Consider the following 20,257-nt stretch of genomic DNA (forward strand, 5'->3'; position numbering starts at 1 on the left):
TCAGATATGAAAAGTGCATTATTTGAGAGAGCTGGAGCATCAACACATTTTCGAGGATGTCTGAGACCTGGGTTAACTTGTTAAAGAATTAGTAAAATATGGGTCCTTTAAAATACATTTTTTATCACTTTATCCCATGAAAACTTCAGACAAGTACTAGTACAAGCAAACATCTAAAGAGCATGCACAGACATACAGCAAGCTTTGAACAGACTATAACACGACGTTGTAGTTGGATTTGCTCAAGATATGGATTCGATTGTGTTAGAGAAGTTAACAAACTGTCTGATGTAGTTATTTTTAAGCAGGAACTGCTTGTTCCAGAAAATGTTCTAATGTTTGCATAGATTTCTGGCATGTGACTGGCGTACTGGAAAACTAAATGATGAAGGAGGTCAACTGAATGCGTAAAGCTAATAAATCGAGTGTAGCGATGGCCACAGCAGGAATAGTCACAACGTGTTAAACAGTGGAGACAGATAATTGTGGAGACATTTAAACTATTATTATTATTATTATTATTATTATACAAGCTCTCATTAAGGTTCCTTTGAGGTGTCTAGGAGGTGCTCAATAAACACCCACAGTTGTTTAGAGGTTTTATTTTGTATACATTCCTGAAATACCACTACTACTACTAATAATTATAATAATTAATTATATAAAAATTATAATGTGTCTCAACATTTTCTTAAACAACCAAAACACAGTAGTGGCGCTAATGTTTTTTTTTTTTAATTATTGTACATACTGTATAATACAGAAAATGTGTGTATTGAAGAAGCTACTTCTGAAGTTTATGCAGTGTGGAAGTGACCAACTTTGCTTACCTAAAAAAATTATAAGTTGCTAACCTAAGCCGTTTTAAAGAGATGATTTTATATTTGCCACAAATATACAGTATAGCAATAATAATTGAAAATGCAAATGATTCATATTTCTTTGAGTATTGATACTAAAATTGGTGTATGCTTCTAGAAGCATGTGACCTGCCACAATTATTGCTTAAATTAGCTTTTGGTAAAAGCTTAAGAAACAAATAATAGTAGTGTCCGTAACCATGTAAAATTCATGTTGTGACACTTTATCTATAAAGATTTTAGATTTTAGAATAACACTTTCTCATCTGGTCATCAAGTTTCATCTGAATGACAGTTAAGATCATTGAAACATTTGAATTCAAAAAAAGTTACAGTTACTAAAACATAAAAGGGCGTGAAATTGTATTTAGCAAATGTGTTTCTTTTTTATCTGATAAAAATATAAATGTGTATAAATATTTACAAAAAATGAAGCATATAAAAAGTTGACTTTTCCAGCTATAAGTGAGAGACTTTTCAGCACTAATACCATGTTTGGGCAGAAATAAAGAACTGAACACGTGACTCTTCTGGTTAATCGACTCGATTTGCTGAGACTCAGATTTTTTTTTTTTTTTTTACTTTCCAGTCTGACTCCTTCTTTTCTGTTACTCGGTCTCTTAGGAGACGGTGTGAGGACAGAGGCTCGGGGCGGTCAGGGCACACACACACACACACACACCGCGAACACACACACACACACACACACACACAGTTCAACGCCTTTAAACTGCAGAAGAGTCCAGCTGTAGGGTCTCAGTCTCAGCACACGGACATAACGCAGTTATCAGATGTTTGTCCAAGTGTAACTCGGGTGAGAATGAGCGCGTGCCCGTCCCGCCGCGGTCCCCGTGTCGCAGCGCGCGCACACACGCCGTCCAGCTCCGGAGCCGCGGGCACGCGCTTTAGTGCCTGGACTCCTCTAACGAACCAACTTTCCAACCAACAGGTGAGTGAGTTAATACACCGTGTTTAACCTGTTAATAATAATAATAATAATAATCATAATCACGTGACTGGGAGTTGAGCTCAGGTGTGTAACGGTAAAGTGCGCAGCTGTTTCAGGAGAGACTGACCCTCATTCTGCACTGGTTTGACCTCTGGACAGATGTGCAGCGCAAACATGTTTTCCAGTTATTGTTAAGAAGATGCTCCAAGTCTCAGCTCAGGTAAATCATTCCAGACTTCTATACCATATGACCAAAAGTATGTGGACGCCGCTTTATCCTGTATACAGGCTCGCGGGGGGGCCTCAAGGCCATCACACAAGTCTAAAGGCCCAATCCATCACAGGGCACACACACACACACACACACACTACACACTGGGAACGCCAGCTAGCCCAATCAGTATGTCTTTGGACTCTGGGGGAAACCAGGGAACCCAGAGGAAAGTCACCAAACCCCCGTGCTTGAACATGCAAACTTCACACACACACACACACACACACACACACACACACACACACAGACCCTGAGGTGCAAGGCGACAGTGCTAACCCCTACTGTATAGGTGAAAAAGTGAATTTTCAGATAGGACCATATGACACCATTTTTTTTATTATACTTTACGCTTCTTATCTCCTGATCCATGTTTCGTTTTTTGTAAACATGTATAACCGTTTATATTTTTATCAGATAAAAAGAAATCTATTTGCTTAAGACAATTTCATGCACTTTTATTTTTCCGTAACTTTTTTACATTTTAATTTTTTTAATGATCTTTATCATTTTATAATGATCCAGTTATTCAGATAAAATTTGGCCAATTTAGATTTCACATAAACATAAACCTGGAAAGGTGTATTATTTTAAAATACAAAATTGTTAAGATATTGCAGCATGAATTTGACATGGTTACGGACACTACAGATTTTGTTTTGAAAAAAAAAGTTATTCATTTATTTTTCAAAAAGTGCTTTATTTCAAGCAACATTTCTTTATAATTTAGCAAATGTTTTTTTATCTGATAAAAATATACAATACTATATGTATGCATAGTTCCAAAAAAAACGAAGCATGGATCATGAGATACGAGTCATTAAGTATCATAAAAAATGGTGTTATATGATCCTAGACAGTATAGCGCAGAAAAATGATAGGAGCAACTCCATATTAGCATCCTGAAATGGAAAATTAAACAAGCAAATTGGCCAGGTGTCCACATACTTTTCTCTTTATAGTCTCTGGATTTTTTTTTATGTTGGTGCTAAATACAGAGTAAACTCTCACACTTACTTTCTAACTCAGATCCATCAGTGCCCACTTTATTAAATCTGCTCCAGTTGTGACGCTGGACTTCACCACGGTGCTGCCGCGGGCGCTGTCCCTGTACATCCTGTCCTTCCTGAACCCTATGGACTTGTGTGCTGCAGCTCAGGTCTGCTGGCACTGGAGGTTCCTATCCGAGCAGGTGACTATTGCTTACTAAAGCACTTTTATAAATCATGATAAATCATATGTCACAACAGATCCATAGTCACATAGTATCAACAAGCGCTAACCTTATATATGAGCTAGATTAAGCCGGTAATTCTACTAGGTTGGTGAAAATGAACTAGGCAATATTTAATGGTTATAGAACTTTAGTTTCACTGAAGCGCTATTCCCGGCCGTTTGAGAAAACTGGTCCACGTCACCGGTGTCTAAGTTAAAATTAAAAGATTTGCTTTCATTTTTCTATGTAATAAATTACATGTACAGTTTGTTTTAATAAATTTTAATAAAAATATGGATTTTATTACCATTTTTGTAATGCTTACACTTCACCCACCCTGTATAGGGAAGGCTATGCGTAAAGGATATCCTAAAACTCACGCATTTATCCTCTGCAATGTCAAGTGAAGCTGTGCTTTATATGTAAACGCATTTGATTATAAAAGTGATTCATATGCATGATTGCAAATAAAGGATTATGAAATGGTCACATATAAGACCAGAGTGCTACCTCTTGTGTTATTCCTCAGGATTGCCTTTGGGCTCCAAAGTGTATCCGTCAGGGCTGGTTTCTCACCTACGGAACATCCGACAACGAATATGGTGCCTGGAAGAAACACTATGTTGCTTGCGCTTGCAACCTGGATTTCTTGTCTCCACGGAAAGCAGCGGACATCTATGGTACCCTGAATGAACCGCTGCCTGAATCGGAAGAGGAAGAAGAGAAACGAACAGAATCGCTAATCAGACGAACCATCTGCGAGAAGATTGTAGAGCATAAAAGTGAGCTGAAGGCATTTCTTATAGTAATAGCTTTTATAGTGACATGATGATACACAGAATGCATGTTTTTTTGCCCAGATTGCACTATTGATGTGTGATTGATAAATGATTGTATGTATTGTAATATCGTGTTAAAGATTAGATTATGGGTGGTTTTTTTTGTTTTTTTTTGCGAATCTTAACAGAAGCTGATCTGAAGAACAGGAGGGCGTGGTTAACCAACTCAAAAGCAACATATGCAAGCAGTATGAGACAGAAATCCAGCCTCCTGCCTCTCAGTCGTACTATCAGTCTCGTCCAGCTAGGGGTAAGATAACACATCATATACCATTAAACAACAATACAATATCACACCTGTTGCAGGTGAAAGTACAGTATTATAATGATGTGCTTATTTCTATTAAGGATAAGTGTCGATTAGAGACGCGGCAGAGCCTTCAACTTCAGACATCACTTGCTACCAACTCGATGAACACCTTAGCAATGAAGTCAGTAACAGCATCCGCTCACTCATGTGTCACATTTGTTTTAGGCCATTTTTAGTGTTGTAACAACAGAGCCCACATTTACTAAGCGTCTCAGTGTAGGAAATCGCTCAAAAAGTGGCCAAAAATTCCCAGAGTGATGCAATTTTGGACCTTCTTATAGGTGTAGAAGTTAGGGCTACTTTTCAACATTCTTAAAGTAGGAAATCACTCCTACCTGTACCTCTACCAAAATGTGGGTTAGCTCTGGGGGCATTGATGCTTTTCTGGTGGCACTAATGCCGCCTACTCACTCTTAATGTTTAGAGAAAAGAGAATGGAAGAATTCTCCTTTAATTGTTTCTTTATTACATCTACCTCTACTACACCCACTGAAAAGTGCAGCCGACTTTACGGCTTCATAGATGTCCTACTCTGAGCTAGGGAGATTTTCAGTCCTAAATGAACTTTGAGTGCGATTCCTAGGAGTGATTCTGAGATGCTTCGTTAATACGGGCCCGGATCTCTGCCATTAAGTCTTTGGTTAGTGAAATTAAATGATCACAATGCAGGTGTTTTCTTGCAGTTCACACTTACAGTCATGCACCAGCTCCTTTAATCACCCTCCATCCCACCTACTGCTTCTGTCATCCAGACTTCCTGCATATGAGGTAAAATCTTTTTTATAAAAAAAAAAAACACATGTGCAATCCTAAATTATTTATCCCTTTGGACGGTTAATTAAAAATGTCCATGCTCAGTGCCCCTGCGGTATATCTGTGTATCCATCGTGGCTCTACCCAGTTACTGATGAATAAATGAATAAATATATTAATATGGACGTCTACCACTCTACACACTCTTACTTCTGTTTCAGATGTTGCTCTGTGGAGCTCTGGTCAACGTGGTGCCATTGTTATACGACTACAGCGGGATGACGTTAGAGGCTCTTCTCTGTCTGGCTGAGAGAGCTATAAAGGGCAGAGCCGTACAGAGCGTTGGAATCATAGCCGAAGGAAACTCTGAAGAGGTTCACCTTATCGAAGGTGCTGTGTCTCTAGTCGTGATGATGTCTGGGGTGGTGTGCATGCCAAACTGGTCTGTTTTAACCTAAATGCTTTTTCACGGGCTTAATTCACCCACATGAATACATTACATACATAGCAATCACATGGCTCTCACATACACTGTACATTTGTTTATTGCAGTAAATATAAAATTCATCCTTAATAGAATGGAGTTTATTAAAAGGTCTTGCATTTGCCTTTTTCCTAAAGAAGTTAAAGAGCTGTTTTGGGATGACATTAGAAAAACTAATTAAAATAAATTAATAAACAATTAATAGTATTAAAGCTGGTGATACAGTCACAATGTAATACTCATATTAAATGCTGGAGATGGGGAGGAAAAATCTATTTAGTTACGTATTGGTATTCTTTTGTGTGAGAATTCATCGAAAATGTATTTTTTAAGAATTTTTTTTTATGTTTATCGTGTATGTTTTCATTTGAGACTGTAAAATGGTGCAGTTCCTCTATGATCCTGCAGGTGGTGCACGCTAAACTATTCACACACTGGCACAGCAGCTGGGATAGGAGCAAATTATTCGTTACGTTTATCTAGACTTGTAAAGAAATCTAAACAACAAAATCAGGATATTTATAAAAAATCAGAATCGAATCGGCACCTGGGTATCGTAATAATATTGTAGCGTTTTTACGCCGGGAAGAATGCTGGAGAGACGAGTGAGCTTATTTGCTACCCAATGCAATGGCTGGGAGTACTTTATTAAGCACACAGCATGTAAGGAATGAGCAGCACCTTCACTCAGGAGCCTACATCCAATTCAGCACTACAGTAGCTTGAACTAGAGCACATTTAACACGTCACACCCTACTCACACAAACAGGGCCGAAGCCACCAACCCAAACACCTTTCCCCATCATGGTAAACACACCGACATTCCCGCAAGGCATGCTGGTCGTCAGCCGCCGCCCCGCCCACGCCACACTGCCCCCACCCGAGCTGTGACCGTCCCTGGTCACCATGATGAACTTTGCCTTGAAGGCGTGGAGGCGGTCGGCGCTGGGAACGCCAGCGTCCTTTGGCAGGTGAGGGATGAACGCGAATGTAGTCCTGAGGCGGTCCGGCCTCCACATAGTTCGATGTTTCCCCGGCGTGCGGCTGGTAAGGCGCAAGACGGTCCCGGTGGAGCAAAACTCGTGCCCGCCCTGCCAACCGCACCCGGTAGATGACATCGGAGAGCCGAGCTGGCTGTAAGTGTCCACGCCCATTCGCCCCATAGGTGCCCCCACCCAAAAGTCTTGCAGCGGTGCCCGCGAGGCCCTTCTGCCTGGCGATGAGCGGTTTACAGTTCCACAACCCGTGGGAAACAGTGGAGCCGGTGCCCACGAGCGCCCGCAGTAAGACGCCGTCCGGCACACAGTCGATGTAAAGCCCCGCGGGGCTCCCCAACCGTCCACCCGGCGCTAGTTTAGCGGCTGCTGGTGTACGCTGTCCCTCAGGCCTGAGAACGTTGAAGCGGTAGTCTGGCTGTCCCTCAGGCCTGAGAAGATTGCAGTGGTAGTCCGGCGGTCCCTGGCCTCGGCGTCGTCGCGGAATCTCGGAAGCGATGTCTCGCGCAGCGGCAGGTCGCTTTGCCGGCTAACAGCGCACGGAGCTGTATCTTGCTCCGGCGCTTGCGCAGCGCCAGCCTCCGCCCCGAGATCCAGCGCCGGGATTTTCTGCTTCCCACTCCCCGTTGGTTGACGTGGTGTGCTCGCGCTAGCTCCACCAGGAAAACGCTTCTTCTGCGCGAGTAGTCGCTCCGCTACTCGGCGGCCCGCTTGGATTTTTAGAAGGTCCTCCTTTGTGCGCTCGAACCCGTTATTCTCCATCCCACTTCTGACACCAATGTAGCGTTTTTACGCCGGGAAGAATGCTGGAGAGACGAGTGAGCTTATTTGCTACCCAATGCAATGGCTGGGAGTACTTTATTAAGCACACAGCATGTAAGGAATGAGCAGCACCTTCACTCAGGAGCCTACATCCAATTCAGCACTAGCTTGAACTAGAGCACATTTAACACGTCACACCCTACTCACACAAACAGGGCCGAAGCCACCAACCCAAACACCCCTCCCCATCATGGTGAACACACCGACATTCCCGCAAGGCATGCTGGTCGTCAGCCGCCGCCCCGCCCACGCCACAATATTGTATCGGGTGATCCCTGGTGATTCCTGTACCTATTCAATCCCTCTAATACTAACAATCAGTAATTCATTTATTGGCGTAAAATAATAATTGCGTAATTGTACAGATCCTGCTACAATATTTATTCCTGGTTCAGTCGGTGAAACATCATGCTAGGTCAGAATCTTTTGTCAGAATGAGTTTATTATGGGATAAATAATAAGCAAACAAACTCTACATAATTGTTAATGCTCGCACATACTGTACTTTCATGACCGTAATAGTGGAAGGGAACATCACAGGAATGGGAAACGCCAAAGCCACCACACAAGCGCATACCAAAACCAGTAAGCCAAGAAAGGCAAGATACTGGAGATAACTAAGTAGCTGAAGAAGCTCAAGGAAAGCAGGTTGGAAACCTCTAACACCTAGAGGTGCCAATACAATTGAACACTACCAAGGCAAGTAATGACTTGAGATTAAGAGGAGACTGTTGAAGTGGATCGGAGAAGCCTGTGACACCAGTGTTACACCATGTGCAGGATCAATATTAGCTATTATTGTACACATGTAACCTGAACACGGAATTATAGCTTCTGCATATTGTTGTTGTATATATTATATTGTTATATATATATAGTGTGTAGTTAATTACTTAACTGACAGTTAACCAAGAATAAACCTGATTTCTGTTCACTGCCTACAGGTCTGAGCATCACAGAGAAGAGCATCCTAAACCCTGATGTGAGAACATTTTGGGAGAAGCTCTCTGGCTGGGTGGTACCTGCATCAGAAGCGGGCTCTCTCAACATTTTTGTGCCTCTGGCTGCTTCTGGTGTGTGTTCAGTCCAAACCCCATGCACGTGTTAGTGTTTACGGTAAAACTGTAGAAAAACCATTAGTTAAAAAGGTCTGTTTTTAGTTGCAGGGATGGCGCTAATAAACAGACTGTCCACGCTGACTGGTTTGAGCGTCAGGGTTCCTACGGGAATCTGCACCGGCTCGTACCAGCACAGTGAGTATCAACCTCTTTATTATTCATCACTGCATCGTGGTACCCAGAAGAGAATGGGTTCCCTTTTGTATCTGGTTCCTGTATGAAGGTTCTTCATCATGTCATCTCAGGTTTTTTTTTTCCTTTCCAGTGTACAGTATTTCCCCTTAGTGATCTAAAGATGTAATTTTAGAAGTGTAAAACTGAATGGATTAACATACGTTTGATTCCTGCCTGCTGGTCCGTGTGCATGGAGTTTACATGTTCTCCCTGAGCTTGGTCGAATTAAAATCTTGTTGTGTGTCTGTGTCAGTTCTGAGTGAATGGTTGGGGGATGGTGACCTCCCTCCGCTGCTGTACCTGAGTGAAGAACCCTTGGTATCATGGTGCAGGCAGGCGGAATGGATAGAGCTGACACTCCAGGTTCTGAGGAAACAACTGGAACCACAGCTGCACATCCTGAGTAACGAGACAAGAGGCCGCACCCTTGGTACGTCTGGATGAAGGTGACGTGTATGAGCTGTGCACGGGGTGAAGCCAGAGGGCGAAGAGATGTCTGGAGCATCAGTACACCGTCTCATTCATATTTCCGTAGCTAAAATGTAAAACCACTTTTATTAACTTGCTGCAAACGTTATTACAGCGCTTCGATGCTTTTGTCCCACAGGTCTGTTCCTTTGGGATCATATAAACTTGCCCGTTGTGAGGCTTAACTCAGACGTTATGCAGGTTGTAATTGAGGGTCTTGTGGCACTTTTCAAAGAAACAACAGTAAGTAAAGTGTCTTTACATATTTAAGCTGTTGTATATTCAAAATCAACCCTTTAAAGTCATCCTGCACCACTTATCGTATGTGCTGGTTTTATTATATTGGAGGAGAATCCGCTGGAGTTCTTGGGAAAATTCCTACTAAGGAAGAATGTGGATGGCGCTGTGAAAAAATCCGAGGTTTTAACAGAGAGCAGAACTTACAGTATGAAGCACGAGGTCCCAAAGGTACTGTACTGTATGTGCGTGGGGATTTACACACACTCACATACACACTGTAAACCCTAATGCTCAATGTAATTAAACATATTGAGTCCTGTTAACTTAAATAATTACAATCAGTTCAAATTAATAGAAATTGATGAGTATTGTACAGTTACTGTCACCTTAAAGTTCCACCAACTTAAAATCCTTCAGACTAGCGATTTTGTGTCTGACGTCATCAGGGCAACAGGTGGCTCAGTGGTAGGTGTTTCGCCTGCCATGTGAAAGGCCCGGGTTCGATTCCCAACAACTGGATGAAGTGCCGGTCCCGAGCCCAGATAAAGCCGAGCAGCCCAAAGACCTGATTTGCAACAACTTAAAAAAATGAGTTAGGCTCCTCAATAATGCAAGTAAAGGAACAATATTTAAACAAACTCAAAAACTTGTAGTTCTGTTTACTTAAAACTGGAAACATCATTACTTAAAGAATTTGATGTAACTGAGTGTAACTGCAAGAGTTTACACGAAGTGCTTGCATCAGAAAGGGTTACAGGTGTTCCTAATAAAGTGGCCAGAGAGAGAGGCTGAAATGCAGGTTTAAATTAGTGTTTTTTGTGTTCTCTATTTTATTTAGAGTTTGCTGGGAGAAGCGGACCGGCGTCGTGCCGTGTTTATGGAGCTGCTGAACAGTGAGAACGCTTACGTGCGTCTGCTGCAGGCCGTACACACCGTGTACTACCTCCCACTACGAGCTGCTCTCGACTCCAACCGAGCTATAATCAGCTCCGCCAATCTCGTGATGCTCTTTAATCCCATCCTGGACATCCTTGAAGCCAATAAGTAAAAAGTTTTGAGATATGTCAGTTTTTTTTAATGATTAATGCCAGTAAGGACAAACATTCTACAACTAAATGAATGAATTTTAGATTCATATTGGAAATTTTCTCTCTCTGTTAATCCCTTATGCCCTTTCTGTGTTATAACGCTTGTTTTTACGTGGTGTGTGGATGCTAGTGTTTTCCTGCAGGACCTCACAGAGAGGTCGAGGCGGTGGAGTCCTGTGCAGTGTGTCGGTGACGTGTTTATCAGATTCTGTGGCAAACTACGGGCATACACCAACTTTTTCAACAACTACTCCACTGCTATCAGGACCATAGATAAGGTGGGAAGGTGCCCTGTAACCCTGATTAAATAAATAAATAAATAAATAAACCTTTGTTCAGTAAAGCAAAATTGCCGTGAATGTCCTGAGCGATGTAAGTGAAGATAGAACCAACTTCAGTTGTGTCGTGTTTGGCTCACCTTCTTGCTTTGTAGTGCAAAGAGGTGCTTCCTGTATTTCGAGCTTTTCTAAAGAGAAACAGCCGGACCTCTGCTACTCGGATGTTAAGGTACAGTAACGCTGAAATCAGTCTAATCATGAAACTAAAAGCTTTACAACTGCAGCTTCATCTTGTGTTCGATTTCTGCCCCCAGTCTCCAGGAGCTGTTTCTAAGTCCCTCGGGAAGGGTGGAGGAATACGTGACTTTGCTGCAGTCTTTGATGCTAAACACACCACCTGAACACCCTGATCACACACACGTATCATCGGCTTTAAACACACTATGGAATTATGGGAACTTTATCAAGAAGGTAACCCTTTTATATATAGTCCGCCCAAAAAATCTCTACACACCTTTAGGAAAGGAAAAACAGTATGATGTATATTATATTAATATAACATTATATATATATATATTTATACAGTATATATACAATCTATAACATACAGTATATTAATAAATTTAGTATTAAAATATTTATACAAGTGTGTTTACGTTTTTTGGCTGACTCGGCTATATATATATTTTTTTACAGATTTCCTTGAAACTTTTTTTCCATATACAAAAAGATATTGTACATACGAGGGCCGTTCAAGTCAAACTGGGACTTGTGATAATTTCTAGTGAATGAAGGGGTTAAAAGTGATTGACATTTACAGAAGACTTCAAGCACAGGACGTTGATGAGATTCTTAGCCGCAGTAAAACATTTGAACAGTGCAAACATTTTTAAGAAGGCCGTACGCTCTCTGTAGTTGTTCTTGTTAACGTTCAGCGAGTGGAACACCTGCTCCTTGAAAATCAACGTCACCAACTTGCGCATTACAGGAACTCGGCTGGGAGTTATCGCCACGCCTCCATACAGTCCTCACCTCGCTCCAAGCCTTTGCCACAAATTTGGAAACGCCATTAAAGGAGTTCCTGGAAGGCCGGCGTTTTGGGTGTGAAGCAGGCAGTCCGATCATGGCTCAGGCGTACTGAGAAAACTTTCTCCCTTGATGGTGTCCAAGCTCTAGTGAGACACTGGGATAAGTGCATTAGTGTATCAGGGGATTATAGAGAGACATAAAGGGAGATTTTACTTTCAGAGCTTTGTTATTCTGTCATCAAAAGTCCCATTTTGGCTTGAACGCGCCTCGTATTAAAGGGAAAACTCACCCTGAAGGAATTGCATAGTGATTGTTATAGGATCTTTTTTTATATTAGTTAATGCATTTCTATATTTATTCACATTGGTTCAGAGCTTCAGTCCTCCAGGCTGAGCTGCACCTTCTGCTGAAACAAATCAGCTTTAAAAGCTTTAAAGATGGCATTAACACCATCGTAGATGATCAAATTAGTACAGCACATACTGTATATTTGAATTTAACCATACAGTATGTAGTGTTTCAGGGTGCCTTTACCTTTAACTACATAAATCAAAGTATTCTTTAAAAAAAAAAGGATTATAATAATAATTCTACAATTTTTTTACTGTTTCAGTTGAAAAAAAGTTCGAATCAGGAGGAGAAAATACTGGAAGTGCAGAAGATCATTCAGAGCTGCCCAGTGAGTCGCACTGTTACAATTATTCATGAAGAGGATCGGGTTCTCCTGGTCTGATAAAGATCATTAGCATTTCTGATAACTGAAACATCAAGTGTACACAAAGAGCGCCTGGACACAATTACACTGAGATAAATCTATTGTGTTAGAATCTACAGGAGGGAGGCCGATATCTGATCACCAAGCAGGATGCGGCATTACTGAGTTGCATCAGTGAAGACGTTTCTCCGTCACTCAGGTACAACTGACAGCTTCCTTACACAGATCAGGTAACAGGCAACACTCTCCAGGCACAGCAGGGGTGCTTTCAAGTGTCTTCCTGTTTCAACATAGCAATCTGATATATATATATATATATATATATATATAAAATAAATAATTTAAATCTAGTTAATCACTGTCACAATGTACTCAGATTTACTTGTATTACAAACGCTCAGTGTAGAAATAAAGAAATAGCTGACAAACTGGTTAGAGGAAGCAGATTGTGCAGTTTTATAATATCAAATGTTTAATTAAGATCTCTCAAATGGGACCAAGTGGTTGGGAAGTATGGGGGGCGTGGCAACCCATTGAGGGCGGGGCTTTAACCCGGATCCTCAGGTTTGAAAATCAGCAACCTAGAGCCGTAGCCACCCGAGCCACCACTCACACATCTTACATTTAATGTCGTCTTTAAAAAATAGTTTCCGTTTAAGGCAGCTCGAACACACAGCTTCCATTTAGAACCTTTTTATAATGAAACTTGCTGTTCGGCACACCTGGTGATGTCGTCTCAGTCTCAGTCTCAGTCGTATTATTGTCCATGTTAAACGTACCGTTATCACACACAGCTGGGTAACTCTTCCAACATTATGGTGAGCCATTAGGGTCCAACTTGGTCATATGATTAATTTGCGTTAAAATAGTAATGCGTTAAAATTTCTAGACTAATCCTGTGTTAATGCATTAATATGGACGGCCCTAATACTGTATGTATCAGTAATGAAGCAAGGAAGTTTGCATCTAAAAGTCTCTCCTCCTGTCAGGATGTACGAGTGTGTTAAGGAGCTGGGACTGTTCCTGTTTAATGATGTTGTGGTGCTGACTGAGAAACGAGAGACTCATGCACCCTTCAGTCTGGCAGTGAACACATCTCACACATTCCTGGCGTCTGTAAGCCTGCACAGCCTCGCCGTCTCTGACGTACTGGACACGAAGTGTAAGTATACTAAGAAAGCGTCCCAACTGTTTTTAAAGTTTCTCTTTTTTTTTTTTTTTACTTTCCTGGCCCACGCCATTGGAGCCATCGATCACTTGGTGTAAAATAGACGGAGTGGGGCAGCTTTGCAGGATTTAGCCTAAATCAGTAGTGATTCTAATGACAATCCTATTTAACAATCCATTAATTGCTGAAAATCAGCCACAAAGGAAAATGGATGTCCTGTGACAGTGTTAAAGTGTCTGGTGTGGGACGGCCCTGGTTTAAATCAAGACATTCTAGGAATTAGTACCGAATGCAGACAGGTAAAGATGTTTGTAGAAGTTAAAGTTAAAATGTTAAATCTAATAATAATCTGCTGATCGTTAATGCAATCAGTGATATTATTATTATTATTATTATTATTATTTGAGGTTAAAGCCCACGTCCATGTCTGTGTGTCTCTCTGTACAGCAGAACTCTCTGTCTAACTTATTAATACAAAGAAATCCCATTCTGTAAGGTTGAGTATCTTACGCCTTGTTTACACTAAGTTGTCCTTCTTTGGTGCTCAGACAAATACACTCCCTGTTCGGTAATCGGAGAGTGAATCACAGATGAGAAATGGAAGAAGTAGATAAAAGGATAAAGATGAAGTTTTGTCTTAAAACCACTCCAGCGTGTTAAAATTCACTTATACCACTTCAGCGCTGTTATTTCAGCCAAAGTGAAAATATGAACTAATCCCAGTCAAAATATTCACTTTATCTTTTCTAATTAATATCTATTGGTGCAGGTGTTTGTTTACATTGAGACAGTAGCGCATTAGTAGATTATTTTAAAGTGAATTATTAAATCCCACACATAACTGTTCATAACATTTTGATTAGACTTATGGTGCAGGTTAAAGTTAAGGCAGATATCCAAGTACTGCAAAAAATATATTACATTTTGCCTATTGGTAGATTTAAGACACGCCCATAGTTTAACTCATTTTAATTTCATTTATGGTGCAGGTTTAACTAAACACCTATGTACTGGCAAAGGTTTATTAATTTCTGTCCAGCCAGTTTTGCGTGATGCTGTGACAAACTGACTCGACAGAAATTTCGCTGAGGCTGGTTTCTGGTCCTCCAGTGTCGCTCACTTATCATCTATACTGTTTTATCCTGTATTCAGGATTCACCTGCTAAACCCTTTATTGTCTTGCTTTGAGTCATTTATTAAGACAGAACTCCAGTAAGCGCCACAACAGCCTGGTCCTGCAGGAGTATAGCGGTTAGTGGAACCTGTGCAACAGCATGCAAGCATGAAATGTTGTAGCTCATGTGGGTGTGCCTTTGTCTCTATCTGGCAACTGTTTCAAACCCCACCCAGGATTCCAGGTTGCAAAAAAACAAAACAAAACAAAAAAACTTGCGCTGTGTCTCGCCCACTAATTGCTTTGAGCCATTAATTAAGATGAAATTGGATCAGTCTTCTTGACGGTCCAGTACTGTGGTGGTTAGGGTCACATAATCAGGTGTGTCACATCCCTGACGTACAAGGCAACATGTTTTGTGTCACCTGGTATTTAGCGTTTCTGTAGCTCATGTGGATCAGCACTTAGACTTTACTAAGGGGTTACTAGTTCAAATCCCAGCTGGGACTCCAAAATGCAAAGTACCTTGAGTTGCTCTGCATATAATTGACTTGCATTGAGTTGGTTATTAAAACAACACTCCAATAAGCACAACAGTGGACCTGTCTTGTGACGTGTTAGTGCTAAGCGGCAGAGTTTCTGAGACTCAAAGAGAAGCTGGCGTTCAGGGTTACGTATATGAACGTGAAAAGCTCTAGCGACAAGGCCCATGTTATGATTTCCTGTAGCTTATGTGCTTGAGCCCTTCCCTGTGGTTGGAGAGGTTGCTGGTTTAAATCCCAGCCAAGTCTCCAGGATTCAAGAAAGCCTTTAGTTGTTTTGCTCCTACTAATTGCTTTGAGTCATAAATTAAGCTCTAAGTGACTTGACGGCCCAGAGGTTAGTGTCATATTCCCGGTTTGAGTCACTGATTTTTACTGTAGTCTTTGTTCAGGGTTACTTACAGTATATAATGGTGACGAGCTCTAGGGAACAAGACACTCTGCTGGGATCCTGTAGCTCATGTGGATGAGCCTCATCTACTACATATAAGTACAATTATTGGTACATTTAAAACCCACTGGCATCCGCCAGCTCTATCACGTTCTAGTGCGAATATTTTACATACAGTATCAAATATCCGAATGAGACACCCATAGAATAGTGAGAGTAAAGACAAAAATACCACCACCATGGATGTGTTTCAGCATTGTTACTTTAGTGCAACATACATCGAAATATTAATATCGTAACGTGTTTATAACATTTGCGCTGCCATACAACTGACCTTTGCTTTCGAGAACATTTCATTGGTTTAGATCATCTTTCACCTGTTTTTTTTTTTCAACTTCTCTTCCTAAAGACACCTTAAATCCCCAGAACCCGACTTAAACTGAAACGTTAAGAGTAGAATGTTAGAACATGAACTCCACATGCATATAAGGATGCGTTACCTTCATGCACTAGTACCTCACTGGTTACTTTGGTCATCTTTAAGATGTTTACACATCCTGTGCTCACAGTCAACAAACTCAAGTCATTTCAAATGCACATATTATTACTGGAGAGCTGAGAGATGGCGGGTACCAAAACTCTGTCGTATCTTCTTGTTAATACACTTGAACAACCTTTTTGTTTGGGAGCTTTGATGCAGCCCTTTATCTTCTCATAGTGCAACCAGGAAGTGAATAGCTCTGGTCATGTGACTAATTAAACAGCACATGTGACACTGCATGTACTTTATTGAGACTTTTTTATTAATTTAATATTTATTGAAGTGAAGTGACACGTTAATCAGTAACAGTTTAGAGCCTTAAACGTAATTATTATTTCCAAAAGCACTGTTATGGCCGATAAAATTAATAATATTCTTACTATTACTCACTCATCATCTATACTGCAGGGGGCCTGAAGCCTATTCCAGGAAGCCTAGGGCACGAGGTGGGGGACAGGGGGCCAATACATTGCAGGGCACACAAACACACACACACACACACATACACAGACACACTACGGGCCCTTTGGGAACACCAATTAGCCTAATCTGCATGTTTTAGAACAATGGGGGGAAACCCACCAAGCATGAGAACATGCAAACTCCGAGCACACAGAATCATAAATAAAACCTGGTCAGGAAATAAACCCAGACCCTGCAGGTGCAAGGCATCAGGTCACTAAGCCACTGTGCTACCTCTTACTATTCCTGTATATGCTACAAATATATTTTCGAAAAACAAAAACCTGATTTTGCCTCATCGCCTCATCAAAGCTCCCATATCCTCATTTTTATTGTTTGAACAAGTAAACGTCCAAGTAAAATTATGAGGTTCTCATGATACAACCCAGTGACAGAGGCAGGAGCTGCTGTCCACGCGGGCCCACACTGCCACTCTGCCCACCGCTCACCAGCCTGGGCACTGCCCACCAGATCTGCACGTGCACATCCATCCCCTTTCTTTCCGTCCTCCCTTCTTTATCCCTTTCCTTCCCCATTTTCCCAAATAAAATTACCCTTTTTTTCCGTATAGCCTTTATCGATATGTTGTGCTAATTATCAATTTCATGGAACGAACTTCTCATTCATTAGTTTAGACCCTGCCCATTACATACAAAGCAATTTGAAAGCAATAGTTTTTGATTGATTATCTGTGTTCCCTTAAATCTCTTTCATGTGCTTGCATTAAAAACACATAATTTTATAGGTTTGGAAAGTATAGCCTTTTTTTTGGTAAAATTGTTTACATCTTTTATTTCTTTGATCCCATGAAAAATGTTTTTGCTTTTATTTAATGCATTGTCCAATCGCGTTCTGTCTTTTGTAATTACTGGCCTGATGCCTGAGCTTTATGGGGTTTGTCTCCAAACTCAAAGTATTTCTATTTTGCAAACACGAAGCCTCCACACATTTTACCTAACAATATTTGATTAAGCTTGGATTTTAGAGATAAGACTGTTTGTAGCTTTGCAGAACGATGTCCTGCATTTTTTAAGCTTACTAACCTGAGCTTCTGAGTTCTAGATGTAATCTATGGTTCAGTTTCCAACAGTTCCGCCTCTCAACCTCCGCTAACTTCAGCAAAAGTGTCACCATGTTGTGATGTTTACATTTAGGCATTTGGCAGACTCTCTTATCCAGAGCGCATCTTATCTCATTACACATCTGAGCAGTTGAGGGGTTAAGGGCCGCGCTCAAGGGCCCACCAGTGGCAACTTGGTGGTTGTGGGGTTTGAACCTGGGATCTTCCGAACCGTAGTCCAATGCCTTAACCACTGAGCTACCGCTGTCCCCAATGTTGTGCGTTAAGTAATAGTAAATCTAGTAATCTAGTAATTTGCCATCCACCATGAAGTACTGTAGTTTATCCTGGTTTATACATGAATGAACCTGATAGTGGAATGAGGAGTATTCCAGATGTGTTGTGATGGTGATCCTCCAAACATCTACTAAAGTAGGTTCATGTTCCTGATACAGTGGTGCCCCTGCATACGAACGGCCCGCACCTTACGAATTTACATGTATTTTTGTGGGTTTTTTGCATTTTGTGTAAGATTTAGTGAAGACACAGCACCATGGGTCCTGAGAATGCTATCAAAGACGGTAGCAAGAAGAAAAGGGAGTAGCTTTCAGTTTGTTTTTAAAAGCAGACGGTGCCAAAAGGAATCATAAATTAATTAAGGTTAAGTGAGGATTAATGTCTATTTATTTCATATTTCACTTCATTTACTGTACATGTCTTTTCTAAATGTTTTGCTTGTTTTATGTGCAATAAATATGATTATAAGTATTGTAAATAGGTAATATTTGCCTTATATGTCTGGGTGTGTGGAACGGATTTTCTGCTTAAAATTCCGCCTTAAGAACTCGCCTCCAAAACAGATTAAATTCTTCTGCAGAGGTAGCGCTGTATATGACTTAATCAGGTCTTACAGCTTTCAGGGATCTATACTCTGCCTAATTATGGATCCAGCACCAATCTAGTTATTCTATTTGTTATTCCGTCTACTATTTGTAGATCTATATACAAAAAAAGCCTGATGAAACTTATATCTTATTCATCTTTGCAGGAGATATCACATGCAGACGACCGGTGGTTATTTGGACAGATTGTCTGACATTTAAGCAGTCTTGTAATAATAACCATCAGAAACCACAGAACTTTCTTTCATGTAAATCCTTCCTTTGCAGATGTGCAGAATTCGTTCCTCCTGGAGAGCCCAAACCGCCAGTGGACCTGCGCCACAGACAGAGAGGAGGATAAGATCAGGTGGATGTGTGCTTTAAGCAGTGCTATAAATGCTGCTAAACACAATTAAAGCAGCTGTAGATCTTTAATGTGCATCTACAGTAGGTCAGAGCATCAAGGACATCATCTTCAACAAGAAGGTCTTCATCATGGAAATATCCCCAGCATGACGCAAACGCAGTAATCATAACAGTAAAATCCACTCGATTGTGTTCAAGACAACGTGATCCTTGTTGTTTAAATGTTCTCACACACCAAAAGAAATAGCTGTGCAGCTGATATATGATTTGTTTAACACACAGAGGATGTACACTGATAACCAATAACCAATACGATTTATTTACAAGACAAGATTCTATACATAGTAACCATAAATTATATAAAATCACACTTTCATCTATTACATTTAATCAGTGGTCTTACAGAACATCTCTTCATAGAACCGCAAAATGAAAACATGTTTCCGTATTACAGTCCTAACATGTATACATACAGTAGGAAAAAAAGATAAAAGAAAAACATATTTTTTAAAGGGAATCACTGTAGTAGTTGTGTTTGGTCGTGATGTCACTTTGTTAATGTTATTGTAAACACTATAAAGAAAGGACTACGGTACTTATTTATGTAGTTCTGTGCAGGAATGCTGGAGATCTTGGTTACAGATCTGGGATGAAAATATTCAGTTACTCCCCAGTGAGCTGTAGTGTATTGCATAAGTATTTACCCCCCTGAGTTTTTCAAATTTTGTAGCGCTTCAACTGGAACTGAATATTCAGTATAGATTTCTATTGAATACAAAATAGTAAACAGATAAGAAAGCTTACAAGCCTAATAAATTGCAAATGGATAAGAATTCATCGAGCCTTGATGAACCTCCTGCAAGCAGTTCTCACTCAGGTGCAAAAACGTGTCTCACCTAGGTAAAAAAGTAAATTCTCAGATAGGATCATATAACACTATTTTTTCATAACACTTAACACTTCTTATCTCCTGATACATGCCTCATTTTTTTGTAAATATTCATACACGTTTATGTTTTAGCAGATAAAAAGAAACACATTTGCTAAATACAATTTCATGGTTTAGTTTCCGGAACATGATTGTCATTCAGATGAAATTTGACCAATTTCAATTTCACATAAA

General features: G+C 40.6%; 1 protein-coding gene across 1 annotated transcript; it reads left to right on the forward strand.

Moving 5' to 3' along the window:
• The first annotated feature begins 1,680 nt into the window (after positions 1-1,680).
• On the forward strand, positions 1,681-19,709 carry LOC128535333 (epithelial cell-transforming sequence 2 oncogene-like). Its single transcript, XM_053509204.1, has 21 exons — positions 1,681-1,809; positions 1,917-2,029; positions 3,110-3,272; positions 3,826-4,078; positions 4,264-4,385; positions 4,484-4,566; positions 5,129-5,213; positions 5,420-5,588; positions 8,444-8,572; positions 8,660-8,752; positions 9,045-9,221; positions 9,399-9,502; positions 9,608-9,727; positions 10,338-10,543; positions 10,718-10,865; positions 11,021-11,094; positions 11,180-11,336; positions 12,508-12,573; positions 12,720-12,808; positions 13,599-13,771; positions 19,057-19,709. Exons 1-21 carry the CDS (start codon positions 1,681-1,683, stop codon positions 19,182-19,184), a joined length of 2,781 nt encoding a protein of 926 aa, XP_053365179.1. The 3' UTR covers positions 19,185-19,709.
• The last annotated feature ends 548 nt before the right edge of the window (positions 19,710-20,257 follow it).

Source organism: Clarias gariepinus, chromosome 13 (assembly GCF_024256425.1).
Source record: "Clarias gariepinus isolate MV-2021 ecotype Netherlands chromosome 13, CGAR_prim_01v2, whole genome shotgun sequence".
Taxonomy (NCBI): Eukaryota; Metazoa; Chordata; class Actinopteri; order Siluriformes; family Clariidae; genus Clarias; species Clarias gariepinus.

Excerpts from the sequence above, each read along its gene's own strand:
- LOC128535333 (XM_053509204.1), top strand. The coding sequence starts at position 1,681 with ATGAGCGCGTGCCCGTCCCGCCGCGGTCCCCGTGTCGCAGCGCGCGCA. Across the intron at positions 9,222-9,398 it reads GACAAGAGGCCGCACCCTTG|GTCTGTTCCTTTGGGATCAT; the intron begins GTACGTCTGGAT and ends TTTGTCCCACAG. Across the intron at positions 13,772-19,056 it reads TGACGTACTGGACACGAAGT|ATGTGCAGAATTCGTTCCTC; the intron begins GTAAGTATACTA and ends CTTCCTTTGCAG.